Source organism: Hypomesus transpacificus, chromosome 4 (genome assembly GCF_021917145.1).
Source record: "Hypomesus transpacificus isolate Combined female chromosome 4, fHypTra1, whole genome shotgun sequence".
NCBI lineage: Eukaryota > Metazoa > Chordata > Actinopteri > Osmeriformes > Osmeridae > Hypomesus > Hypomesus transpacificus.
Window position 1 is genome coordinate 5,277,991 of NC_061063.1, and position 14,048 is coordinate 5,292,038.

The window sequence follows — 14,048 nt, forward strand, 5'->3', positions numbered from 1 at the left end:
GTGACTCACGTGTTGGGCCGAGTGGGCTGCGGACGCCCGTATTCCGAGAGAGGTGAGGCTGGCGTCGGAAGTTCAGCAAACGGCCAGAGACGAGACTCTCCCCCCACAGTCACGTTGCATTTGCGGCGTTCGTCTCTCCTGAATGTCCCCCACTCCCCTCCCTCTTTCTCTCCCTCTCCCTCCCACCCTGGAAATCACGCGCCGGGTGGAATGAAAGGAGTGCATTGTACTCTGCTGCTGAATGTGTGTGTGTGCGTGTGTATATGTGGGTGTGTGTGTGCACTGTGCGTGTGTACGTTTGTATTCCATAGAATCCGAGTGTGAATGAGTGCATGTCTTTCACCCTGTGTGAAGGTTTTTTTCTGTTGTGTGTGTGTGTGGTGTGTGTCGTCTGCTATGCAATATTACGTGTGTATGCAGACAACTCGCTGCTTGAAGGTGCATGTGACCAGGCAGCATGAGTACACGTCCTTCACATGCCTGCCTCTACAGCTGTACTCCCAGAAGGGGGTAACCTGGGCTCACTACCTACGGTGTTCGGTGTATGATGTCCTATCAGAGGTACCTCATCCAATTGCGTGAACCAGCTCTAATCTAAATCTACCCATTACTGTTGCTATGGAAATTATGCATATATTTGTCCCTACTCAATTGTATATTAGCCTAACTTGAAAATTGATCGCTGACAGAATAATAGATTCACATCAGAAAGTTCTGGATTGTTGCTGGAGCGAGAGTTGACAATGAAGCCGTTCTTCTTCTTTTTCTCCTCGTTGATGATAACCGATCTGGTTTCCGTTGGTTCCCCTGAGGTCACATTGTGTGGCGTATTCAAATGTCAGCTGTGATAGCTTGGCCAAAAGCCTTGCCCTTTTCTCCGAGAAGGCTCAAATATGTGACGATATTGAACGTCAAATCCGATGGCCTGGAAGAAGTATTTGACATTCATCAGTTGTGTTTTTAAGCAGGGATTCTCTAGAACCCCACCCACTGCTACCTCCGCCACCTTCCACTCACCATTCATGCCATCCTCATTCCACCCCTTCTCACCAATCAGTTGCTATTATATCCCTGACATCTATTGGATGGTATTTTATGGGCTTGTTCACTCTCCCCTTCTTGTCTCCGGAACCATCTATCTAGCCAGATGAAGAGGGCCATCTGTATCCAATCAACATAAGCAGCCGCCCAATCAGAGGTCTGGATCCGGCAGCCAAGAGCAGCACCAAGTGACAAGCACGTCTGGTTGAAATGTCCCTGTACACAGGTCTGGGATCAGCTAAAACTTGAATCCTAATCCTAGTCATTAGTAGGGAACGAGAGATAACTGCTCAGATATCAGTGACTCAATACTCTTGGGCACTTTTTTGTCTCGTTTTTGCATGTTCATTAGAGTGGACCAAGGCTGTGTTTACTGATAAGAGACTCTAACCAACTTTCCCTCTCGCCCCCCCCCCCCCCCCCCCCATCTTATCTCCAATCCCCTGCCCTCCTCCTTATAATGATGATGTATCACTCAGATGGGTTGATAGAAGATGTATGAGTCATATCCTTAAATGACTCCCCTTCCTGTCCCCATTACAGTCAATTGTTTTTGAAAAACCCTTAAGGTTCGGGCAGCGGCTTGCTCCACTGAGTGCAAGCCTTTTTAGTCCTATAGCTTCTCATTCTAGCTAAGTAGGTAACCAGAAGGAAAATTCCCATGTAGAATGTGAGGATTAGCCTAGCATGCTAAGCCTTCAAGAATGCATGGCCAAAGCGTCTCACACAGGGCAGAGCTCCATGGAGCTAGTGCACAGATCAAGCCAGGTAGGACAAAAACTGTGTTTGTAGCTGCTGGTTGCTCTGGCGTGAAGCAAGCACCGTTTATGTTTTGGTGGAAAAGGGGGAGGGATTCATGAGATAGTCTAGAGATAGATAGATAGTCTGTGTTTACAAATCTTGAAGTTTGGCTTTTAGTTTTGGATAATAGGGAATTGGCATGGTCTGATATCTCATAAGCCTGACTTTGTCATAACCATTCTAACCAATCTTTTTCTGATTTGGGGTAGGCTACTGATCTAGAGGTTAGGATGAGGAAGACCACCAAGGAAAGAAAGTCAGAGAAACATGAGAAAAAATAGAGAGTAGGCCAAGTTATAGAGATGGAGTGGTGAAGGAGTCGGTATTCATCGATGGACTGCAGCAGTAACAGCCGCAGGCCCATAATAATATGTCCTCGTACTCCTCTCCCGCAGGTCAGACACACAGTCCTTGTTCCACTTTCTGATCTTAATCATCTTCCCCGTCTCTCTCACCTGCCTTTTTCCACACGCTCCCATCTCTCTCTCTCTATGTCTGGCTGTCGTCCAGCCGGCCGCTTTGAGCCCCATCCGCTCGCAGCCAATTTGGAAAGAATTTGTTCATCCATTAAAGTGCGTATTCAGCGCGACTTTCATCTCTTTTTTATTCTCTTCCCTCTCTCCTGCGAACGGCCTTGTCTCAGCATCAACCAGCAGAGAGCCTGTTTGTTTCAAGGGCACCTCGGTTCAATCCCCCTAAATAAGAAAAAACGGCGGAATTACGTTACATTGGACAAGACAAGCACTCCCTCGCTAGTTTTCTGAAACATTTCTCTGCACCCGAGCACTGTAAACTGTCTCAGAATGGGATGGAGCATTGGGGAGGCGGAAGGAGTTTGCAGTTTCTGTTTCAAAGCGTTGTGGGCTCAGCTAGTGGAAGCACCGAGTTGTATGACAAGCCAGAGGAGCGAGTACTTCATTGATGTTGGACTGTACTGTCATCGCTGAATTTTAATGATGCTTGTGTGGAGAAAACACTCATTTGCCAAGGTGCCCAAGAATCTTAATTAGTGTTGATCTCCCCATTGGAGAAAACATCGCTAACGTATTCTTATTTCTGCAGTACTACTGGCCTATTCTTTGTGAATACTAATACACTCCCTCCAAGCCCTCTGTCTTAGCCACACACACACACTTCTTAAACACACATAAACAATGAAAAGCTGTCTCACAAACACACACAGGAACACACTCATGCCTTACACACAAGCATAATTGTGAGTACCAGGAGAGAAAAGAATGACACTGATAAGGTCAAACTGTACCTTTTGTTCAGCGTTCTTTTACCAGTCTGTAGCCACAGGGAGGCAGTCACTAGGGTGTTCTGCTTTTGTGTATCTGATTTGTAGTCCATCAGCATGTTGTTCAGTGCTGTTTCCTGCTCACCACGTCTTCCACTTCTGGGTGGTGGTGTACTTTTGCGCGCCATAATTATAGTTAACAGTAAGCCTGAAACAATAAACGTTTCCTTGTGTGGTGAATTGTCCTTGAGTGGACAAAGTTATCGGAAGTCTTACACGAGCTGTGCCAATTGCACCCTGTGTGTGTGTGTGTGTGTGTGTGAGAGCGTATGTGAGTTTAAGCATTCTGCAAACAATGTGTTTATCTTGCAAACTCTGAAAACAAACACTGTTCTTTGATTCAATATCATTTGGGTAAAGTCAGAGGGAAAAGAAACCGTAGCTATTTGAGAGAGAGAGAGAGAGAGAGAGAGAGAGAGAAAGAGAGAGAGAGAGAGAGAATCTGCATGTGTGTGAGTGTGTCCTTACGTAGCCTTGAATAACAAAGTACAGTGTTCCCCTAACCTCTGAACCTTGTTCAGACCTGGAGAGGCTGGAGAACATTGATTGAATGACTGTTCTGAGTTCTGGCTCTAGCAGCACTATGGCTGTTTGTCTAGTCTCTATGTTTTTAACCTCTCCATCTCTCTCCCTTTCTCTCTCCCTGCTCTCTCCTCCTCTCGCTCTTTCTCTCCTCTCAACTTTGCCCCGTTATCTTTCTTTCCCCCCCGACAGACACTCAAACACACACAGTAACGCATACCGAAACACCCCCTGACCACACACACACACACACACAGTAGCCTGTCCTTGCATGTCTCTGTATCAATATTATGTTTCCCCTCCCTGCGGTTCCTGTTTGCTCAGCCCCGTGTACCCTCATCCCCCTGGAGGAAACGACAGGCTTCATTCCTCTCCTCTATGTCTCTTCTACACACACACACACTTGTTTTCCATACATACAAACTTCTCTCTGTTTCACTCTTCTTCCAAAAACTCTGTGGGGTTTAATGTGTCGATCTTCCACAAAAGCAGCTCCCATCAGGTCTCCCTGTTTGCTTTGCATGCTGCTAAAACACAAGGCCTCTGGTCCTGTTCACTACAGTGACCCTCTGGCTGTCTATCAGTCTATCAATCAATCTGTCTGTCTGTCTGATCCCTCCCTCTGTCTGTCACACATTTGCTCGCCCCCTCCCCCTTATGAGTGTGTCTGTGTCACTGATACCAGCCCCGTCTTCAGACCTTCTGTGAGCACACACAAACACACACAAACTCACACAAACACACGCCTACGCCCACACAGCCATAGGCTCTTATTTGTGACTATAATGTTAATGTCACTCTTATGTTCCTTTTTCTTGAAACCTACTGGTGTTCCACACTCACATCCCTTAAATACTGAAGTTTGAATAATTAACCTGTCTGATGTTGACTCGGCTTGAGGATTTCTGCAATAACAGTTATTATCGTCATTCAATTAGCATGGCTTAACTCCGCAAAACGTCTCAAGGGTGGTTATTTAGCTTCATCCGACTTATTGCATAGACCTTCGTGCATTCTGAGTGTCTTCATATGAATAATAAATCTAGATCTGCGATGATCATCCCCCAGAATGCACCTGCTCCAACTGTGCTGGAGAGGCTTTACCTACCAGAACGGAAACAATCAATGAATAATTGATGGTAATTGGTTCGACGTATGCATAATTGATGTCTTCGATCAGCACTAAGAGGCCCCACCTGAGTTGTGTGTGTTTGTGTATCTGTGTGTGTGTGGGAGAGAGTGTGAATTTGATGTGTGTGTGCGTGTGTGGGAGAAAAACGTTTTATGCACAGGTATGATGCTGAGATGCGGGAGATTTCTCCACCACCTGCTGGTTTACTGCTGGTTATCCCCACCTGTCTCTCCACCGCTCCCAGCTTTGAATGGTTTCCCATCCCTTTGCTGAAACACACATAAACAGAACCCAGCTACTCTAAAACTGAAGCCCGCAGTCAACGTTCCATCTCACTGATGAGACCTCCTCTTTCTCTCTGTCTGTCTGTCTGTGTATGTGTGTGTGTGTGTTTGTGTGTTTGTGTGTGTTCGGCTTCACTCCAGATTACCACGCTGATCAACCACAAAGACAAGCCCAACAAGTCTGAGCGCACCCTGCAGGCCATCCACCGGGTGGGCCAGGCCGTGAGCGTGGCTGTGGGGCGCTTCGTGGCTGTGGGGGAGGCCATCGCAGCAGAGAACGAGGAGCTGAAGGATGAGATGGGCCAGGCGTGCTTGGAGGCTCACCGCGCAGGTGAGACCAGGGGTTCCTCAAGCGTGCATCTTGGTGCCTTTCATGTTTTGGCCTTTTTGGGTTGTTGGGTAAGAGTTCCGTGCCTGCATTTAGAAGTTAGTTTGTAATGGTTGGCTGGAATCACAGTTTGAAGCTTTTATTGTGCCTTATAATACAGTACAAAGTTTGAATATGACATCCTTAGCAATAGCTTAGGAGGCAATCGTAAATTATCTGTCAAAATAAAAAGGCATGCCGTAATGAATTATTCCTTTAGGCATTTCACTAAGATGTTACCACAAGTCTAGTCACTACCCATGCACCCTTGTATCTGCAAGATCTGCAGAGAAAGTTTGTTCTGCTTGTGAGTGGAGTTTAAGAGCTTCTGTTCTCAACCTGAGGAGAAAAGCAGAACTGTTTGTCCTCGGATGGGATAGTACCCAGCAATGATTTCTGATTGGTGGCTGGTTTGTTTGTATGCCACCAGGCTGCTGGTATTATGAAAGGCATTCTGGGTACAGCTGCCTCCTAGACCATTCTGAAGTGTGTGTGTGTGAGGCAGACAGGCAGCTGTTTTCCTTTGTGTCTCCTTCAACACTTTTCCACGAAGAAACAAGATAAAAATACCGCTTGCATGTGAACCCTTCATCTGTCTGTATACAATGCTTCTCAGAATAGCCCACCATTGCCATGTGTGTTCATGTGCTTGATTTTGTTTGTGGGTGGGTGTGTCTTTGTGTGAATGTGTGTGCATGTGAGCAACGTGAATAAGCATGAGCTACCGTTAATGTCCAGTCCTGTAGCTGTAATCTGGTTCTCCATGGGGTGCAGCGTGTTAGCTAGCTCTGAATCTTCGTATTTACTGACAGGCGGACCAGCAGCGCCAGGGGGCCTTCAGTGAAGCACCAAATGCTACCCTGCTGATACACAGAGTCCTCAACAATATCTCACAGGATTCAAATGTAGCCCAAACACCAGGGTAATAGGTTTACGCCAGGGGACCGACCAGCGTGTTTAGCCGTGCGTTTAATCCCCCAGTGTGCTGATGTGTAAAGGGACTGAACCCCCAAACAAAGACGGGGGGCCGGCGTGGCGGGAACGGGCGCCAGGCGCAGGAAGTTCTGAACCGTTCTCGGCCCGCTGTGACCAATTTATTCCACTGGTCAATCCTTTTGACAGTTTTTCTTCCGTCTTTTCTCAAAATGCTCCTCCTCTCCCGGTGCATCGGTGAGAGAGAAGAATGAACTTTTCCCAACCTACGTTTTCATTGGAAGATGAAGCCAGGTTTGTGATGGAAGGAGAGGGAGCTGTAAATCTCCAGGTAGACAGTGTGGTGAGGGACGGACAGGTTGTCAATACCTCGTCTGAAGGCAAACCTCACCTGTCCTATACCCCTTCCCCTCTTCCTTCTCTTCTTCCCCCCTCCCCCTCTTCCTTCTCTCCTCGCCTCTTCTCGTGTGTCCCCCTCTTCCTTCTGTTAGCTCGTCTTCTCCTTCTATGGCGAGCACAGCACCTTTTTTAGGGATTATAGAGAGATGCGATTATGTACCATTGTATTCGCAGCTCTTGGGTTTTCTAGGATGGAGGGAGAGGAGGACTGGGGGGCAGCACAAGCCCAATGGTACCTTTTAATCTGCTCAATGCTAGTGAGCCTAACTAATCACATCCGTGTGTGTGTGTGTGTGCAAACTCAGCTAGATTGAGGAGGCACTCTGGTGAGGATGTTGAAGAAACTTCCAAGTTCACGAATAAGTACAGTACACACCATACAGAACCTACTAGTTTGAGTAGGTCTCCTGTCTCCTAGTCAGGACACAGCTATGACCATAATATCATTCTTTTTAGATGTACATGTCTATTTGTTCGGAACTGGACCCGGATGAAATCCCTGAATCAGTTCATATCTTCTTTAGTGTTTCTGCATGCTGAGAGCCCGTCTTGTTAAGCAGAGTGTGTGATAGTGAGGAGATAGTGAGAGGAGGAAGAGGGAGGGGGGCCGACTGGGCACCCCCTCACAGGCCTCTGTCCCAGAGCCCAGAGTAGGCTTGAGTTGCACCAGCCAGCTGCCGTTTTCCAGCCGTTGGGTGTTTCAGCTGGGTTTGAGATTCTGGTATTGAAACTTTGGCTGTCGGATACAATCAGTGGGTCAGAGGGGTCTCTCAGAGAGCCCGGTCCACACCAAGCACAGAGCCAAGCTGCACTGCCAGATAGAAAGAGGAGTGCAGAAGCCTATCTCTTGGATTTCCGAGCCTTTTCTGTCTGTCTTTTCTCTCTCGCTTGCCCACTCCCTTTCTCCTAATACAGGCAATGTTGGCGATGCTCCTTTTTTTGTTGGTTCTCATCCTTTTTTAGCCCACTTTCTGTGACGGATTGTGTGTGTGTGTGTACACAGTTGTCAGTTCATGCAAGCGCGTAAGCCTGAATCTGTGTGTGTCTGTATCCGTGTGTGTGTATCCGTGTGTGTGTGTCTGCGTGGCTGCGTGTGTGCCTCTCTTCACGGTGAAACGCGAGGACACTCCGTGAAACTGTTTAGTCATGCCTCTCGGGAGGGGCCTGGCGTGCTTGGCGTGTGCACGCTGTGCCTCTGTATCCTCTCTCCACTCGCTTCAACCATGAAACGCGGTAGTATTGTCTACCGTATGGAGGGTGTGAACAGGAGGTCGTGGAGATGTCACTGGACAGTGTGCGTGACCGCAAACACATGAGCTCCGGGCCCTTCAGTCCTACTGGCCGAGTTAGCTGACAGCTGAGATTGGCTAATCCTTCTGACCCCCCTCCCCCAGGTGATGCCATCGCCCAGCTGACGGACGTGGCCACCCCTCAGGGGCCCTCGCTGGACGGGCGCCCTGCGGCGTTCAGTGAGCGGGCGGGCATGGTGAAGGCTGCCCGCATGCTCCTCTCCTCCGTCACCAAGGTGCTGGTCCTCGCCGACCGCATCGTCATCAAACAGATCATCACCTCGCGCAACAAGGTACGCACGCACACACACGGACATTTTCAAGACATCCACACACCTACAGACCTTCTCAGGCACCCACAGGCATACAGATACACACACACACACAGAAGCTGGGCAGCGTCTAATCATCTCTTGTTAGGCTTGTTTGGACAGACAGGCGACAGCCCTGCTCCCTATTACCAGGAAATACAATTACAATCTCTTTCTACCCCCTGTCTGTGGATGGTAATGGTGTGTGTATGTGTGTGTCTTTGTGTGTGTGTGCGCGCATGTCTCTTTGGCTCTGCTAGCTGCAATCACTTGAACCCTTAGCTGTCAAGATTACTCTCCATCTGAAATGATTTATATCACATAAGAGTATAACACACACACACATGAGTTAAGTCGTTACTAATCATCTAATTTGTGTTGAGATCATACAGCTGTGGGTTTTGCAGGTGCTTGTGACCCTGGAGCAGTTGGAGAGAGTGACCACCTTCCAGGAGTTTGTCCAGATCTTCAGCCAGTTTGGAAACGAAATGGTGGAGTTTGCCCACCTCACTGGAGACAGGCAGAATGTGAGTTGTACTTTACTGTTTGTGAGGAAGTCACTCACTTTAACGAGTCACTGAGTTACGTCAACACTGTTGTGTATTGGAATGTTCTAATGTTACTAATGTTACTAATATTATATTATTTACCTCCTCCAGTCCTCACTGGAGTCCGTTTCTCTCTTGCATTCTTTATCTCTCTTACTCACACGCACAAAAAATCTCTCAGATTTCATGTACTGACACTAAACTCCAGACACTTTCAGATCACCTATGACTCACAGCTCTATCTACGTCAGACTGCGTCGTTCCTGTTCAACCTGAAGTTTACAATGCATCACCTGAGAGGGGGCCGATTTGTCAAACAAAACCATTCTATAGTTATTTCCCTTTTTTTAAAGGTTAATCACAGAATGTTCTGTTACGGCCCTCCCCAGCACCAGTTTCATGCACAGTCTCTCTCACACATTCACACACACACACACTCATTCCCTCCCTCTTTCTCTCCCTCCTCTCTTTCCCTTTCAGTCGCTTTCTGTCTCCGTAACCATCCCTCCCTCCCTTCCCTCTCTCTGTCTCTCCTCCTCTCTTTCCGCTCTATCTATCTGTAAAGGCCCTAGCACTGCCAAGGAAATATAAACATAAGACCATCTAATCACATCAGCTTGGTAATCCTCAGCTGTACGCCTGGAGACCAGTCAATACTTCCAACTCCCCCCCTTCCTCCTCTAAACAAACCCCTGTCTACGTGTGTGTGTGTGTGTGTGTGTGTGTGTGTGTGTGTGTGTGTGTGTGTGTGTGTGTGTGTGTGTGTGTGTGTGTGTGTGTGTGTGTGAGAGAGAGAGAGAGAGAGAGAGAGAGAGAGAGAGAGAGAGAGAGAGAGAGAGCGAGAGAGAGAGAGAGAGAGAGAGAGAGAGAGAGAGAGAGAGAGAGAGAGAGAACTTTGAGCATGATGTGCCTTTGGGTGTGTATGAATGTGCGTGTTTCAGTGTGCGTGGTGTGTGTGTGTGTGCCGCAGCTCTAACCTCGTAGCCTGGTCCTGCAGGACCTAAAGGATGAGAAGAAGAAGGCCAGGATGGCAGCAGCCAGAGCTGTGCTGGAGAAGTGCACCATGATGCTGCTCACCGCCTCCAAGGTACACACACCTCAACACACACCCCTCAACACACACCCCTCAACACACACAGGTCACACACCTCAACACACACCTCAACTCACACAGGTCACACACCTCACACACACGGTGTCTCTGTGTGTTTCTCCTGCTCCTCAGACGTGTCTTCGACACCCAGACTGTGACTCAGCGAGGATCAATAAGGACGCCGTGTTCCAGCGCATGCGCTGCGCCCTGGAGCAGGTCATCGACATTGTGACGGACGCGCGGTCCAGCACCGAGGCCAGGGTCCTGTCGGTCAGCATCAACAACGGCATCAAAAACTTCAAGGTATTTGTTCCCCCCCTACAGACATGACTTTAAAAGGAGCAATCCAATCAGTACAATGTCTGTTCAAATCAAATAGAGCTGAGCTATGCATGGACTGTACTTTTCCTGTAACAGTTTCCTGTGTGCGTGCGTCTGTCTGTGTGCCAGTCCAACGTGGAGGGTCTCCGTGAGGCCCTGTCCTCCCTGCCCCCCCAGAGCCTGCTGGGCCAGCTGGAGCAGGTGGTGGAGAGGACTGAGGACTTCACTGACTCGGCCTACACCAGCCACGAGCACCGGCAGGGCATCCTGCAGCTCTGCCAGCTCACCCACGACGACACGCTGCAGCTCATAGATGCCGTGGTGCAGGCGGTAGGTCGGAGGTCCCCGGGAAACATTCATCTTTATCGAAATGCATAGATTCGCACCCATATACACACACACATAAATAGGCCACGGAATGTTCTTTCCTGTCGTGGTAGAGACAGAACTATGTTCTCATGACAAACCTCGTCCGTTTTGTTCTGAAAAAGTGACAAGATGGTGACACACCGTCCAGCCACCGAAGGTTGGCATTCAGATTTGGTACTGGAATGTTCCATTCACTGTAGAAGGCTGAATACACTGATTGAAAAGACTACTTCCTGCTTTTCTGTCGACACTCAAAAGAGAATCATTGAACTTCCATCTGTGCAGCACAAAAGCATTGCGCATGTTGTATAATTGGCTAGTTACGCTTCTAAAGGATGTTTCATTGGTTTAAAAGTGAGACACTCCCACCGTCTGCTATTGGCTAGATTTGAATCACTGGGTTTGTTATCTGTCATGTCTGGTTAGTCCAATATTCAGTCCATTCTTTGTACAAAATGTGACTGTCTGAAATAGTAAGTCTACATTAAAATGCATCTTGAGTATTCAAGAATAATCTTGATTGAGATTTCCAAGAAACAAGTATTTGTTCTTAATTGAAATGATATCAACTCCAGCCTGCCTGACATGACCCGCCTCTACAGAGTTTTTCCTGTTGGCAGCCTTGGCTAACCCTCCTCTGTCACCTCACCTCTCCCATCTTCCTTCCCCTCGTTCGGCTTCCTGTCGTGCGGAGCAGCAGTCGCTTCACGCCCAGGAGGCCACCGAGGAGGTGGAGCTGGCCATCCTGAAGACCTGTCAGAGCGTCAGCGAGCTCCGACGAGAGGTGAGCTCCCACAGTGTTACCCCAGAGGCCTCTGCCAGGACGTTTGGACATTGCACTTCATGTCACTAACCTCCTAGGATGTAGTCTTGACGATAGTAATGGCAACTCCTCTCCTCCCCCCCCCCAGCTCCACAAGGTGGCAGTGGGGCGTGCCACCCAGCTGTTGAAGGCTCACTCGGATCACTTGCCCCTGCGGGCGCTGAAGGCCGAGGGGGCCGAGGGCAACCTGGAGGCTGTGGCCCAGTACGCACGCACCCTCACCGAGCAGAAGGAACAGCTGGTGGAGGTAGGAGTGTGTGTGTGTGTGTGTGTAGTCAGACACTGTATGTACTTCCGTCTACGTAGATAGGTACCTCCGTCTTCAAGACGGAGAACGCTGTGTGTCGATGTGAACCTTTGGTGCTGTTGTGATGTGCTCGTCGTTCGGTCCTGCCCCAGACCTGCCGTCTCCTGTGTCACGTCTCCGGGACGGAGCCTCTGGAGATCACCTGCATCCACGCCGAGGAGACCTTCCTCGTCATCGGCCCCCAGGTGAACATCACGTCAACAAACATGTCGACAAGTCTGCTGGTGTTTACGCCAATGGGGGTGCAGTGTTGAAATCCTGTTCACACATTCCACAGTCCACGTTCGTTCGCCGAACTGGGACATCGATACGAAAGAAAATCGCCAAGAAATCTTTTTAAGCATCTCCAAAGTTGCCTAATGCGTTATGTTGATACAGCCAAGAGTGTGAGCATTTGTTATGTCGCCCTCCCAAATCTGTGTTATAATTATGCTCTCCGGGGGGGTGAAGGGGTGGAAGGGTGGAGGGGGGGGGGGGGGGGGGGGGGGGGGGGGGGGCTGATACCGTTCCCTAATTATGTTCTCTGTCCCCAAGCCTAAGACATACTTAATTATCTGCCCAGGGTTGTCGGGGGACGCCATGATCTCTCTTCTGCGTTAATGTCACATCCTGTATGACCCCTCTGTAATGACTAACCTCCCAGGTTCTAAGGTCACCAATCAATAAGGTCACGGGGGGGAGGGGGGGGGGGAGAGAATGTATGTGATATCTATTTTGGCCAAAAGCAGTAGAAAGACTTCCCACGGGGTTAATAGCCAATTAAATGCTGAGCTGCAGAGTGCAACCTGGGTCTGAGTGCTGGTGAATTATGGTCGGTGGAATATATTTCTGTTGTCGGTGTCAGATGATGTCATCTGCAGTAGAATAGAGTCAAATAGAATGCATCAGAGATCAGTTAAATAGACCACGATACAGCAGAAACCCTTCCATAGCAATGATGGAGCAGAATACCATAGCATCAAACCAAAACTAATAGAGTAGATCAGAGCTGAACTACCTCAGCTTATGGTGCTTCTTCATATACAAGTAAACACCACAAATCTCTCCTTTCCTCCCTCTCCTTCTGTTCATCTATCTCTCCCCCACCTTCTCTGACTCCCCCCCCCCCACCCCTCTCACCCTCTCTCCAACCCCCCTGCCGCTACCCCAGATCATCTCCGCGGCCCAGACCCTGGCCCTGCACCCATCCAGTAAGATAGCCAAGGAGAACCTGGAGGTGTTCTGTGAGGCCTGGGAGTCTCAGCTGTGTGACATGGCCTTGCTGCTGCACGAGGTCAACGACGTGTTCGAGGGACGCCGAGGTGTGTGTGTGTTTAAGGACTACTGGTGATTGTATGCATGTACTGCATGCTATGCAGCTGCACGTTGTAATACAAGCCGATTTACGCAAACCATTTACTGGCATTATTTATATTCTCATCACGTTCGCTCTCTCCCTTGTAGCCCTTCCTGCAATATAATGAATGTGGGGTCATTTGGGATGGGACACAAGCACGAGACATCTACTTAGCATAACGTACCAACACATCCTACTGTAACCTCTCAGAGTACAAGTAAACTGCATATTCACATCAGCTGTCTTTGCTCTGTTCAGAGACAGCTCGTCTCCACACAGCTTGGTCTTGTTAGTATTCTCCAGGCCTGTCAGACAGAGAGCGAGAGGCCGCTCAGATGAAGGGGTTATCAGCGGAGAAGAACAGGCTGGATGGGTTCTAGCCTGACAGCACGCGGAGCCCCGACTAGACACCGTTTTTTTTATCTTCCAAATAACTTTCCTTTCTTCTCGATGCCAGCGTGGTTCATATCATCGGTTCTAACCCTTCTGAAGCCCTGCGCGCACACACCCCACCGTACATACACATGCACAACCCACCACACACACACGTGCACTCCACCACACACACACACACAAAGTTGTGTTGTGGGTTGGGGTGAGGTAGAAGTTCAAGTGTGCTGTCATAAGACAGTTTGATGGCTGGTAGTGCAGCATGTTTGTTCGGACTCCTAGCAGTCCTCTGCTCAAAGGGCCCTTCTACTCCCCCAGATGGACATGGACAACATTCTGTAAATACGGCTCCACACAGACACGACTGCTCCAAACGTGCTATGGAGAAAGAGAAAGAGAAAAACACAATAAATTAGACTCTCGCTCTGTCGTTCTCACTCGCTCACCATTTCGTTCTGTCGCTCTCTCGTTCTCTCTCTTTC

The 14,048-nt window shown here is 48.9% G+C and overlaps 1 protein-coding gene across 1 annotated transcript in view; it reads left to right on the plus strand.

The window, feature by feature from the left end:
- Nucleotides 1–14,048, plus strand: part of ctnnal1 (catenin (cadherin-associated protein), alpha-like 1) — a 30,959-nt gene that overhangs the window by 11,751 nt on the left and 5,160 nt on the right. The window contains exons 2-11 of the mRNA XM_047018642.1: nt 5,222–5,411; nt 8,174–8,361; nt 8,787–8,906; nt 9,925–10,014; nt 10,153–10,323; nt 10,471–10,671; nt 11,408–11,494; nt 11,622–11,780; nt 11,933–12,025; nt 12,991–13,141. Coding sequence (XP_046874598.1) covers nt 5,222–5,411; nt 8,174–8,361; nt 8,787–8,906; nt 9,925–10,014; nt 10,153–10,323; nt 10,471–10,671; nt 11,408–11,494; nt 11,622–11,780; nt 11,933–12,025; nt 12,991–13,141 — 1,450 coding nt within the window. The remainder of the gene's footprint in view (nt 1–5,221; nt 5,412–8,173; nt 8,362–8,786; nt 8,907–9,924; nt 10,015–10,152; nt 10,324–10,470; nt 10,672–11,407; nt 11,495–11,621; nt 11,781–11,932; nt 12,026–12,990; nt 13,142–14,048) is intronic.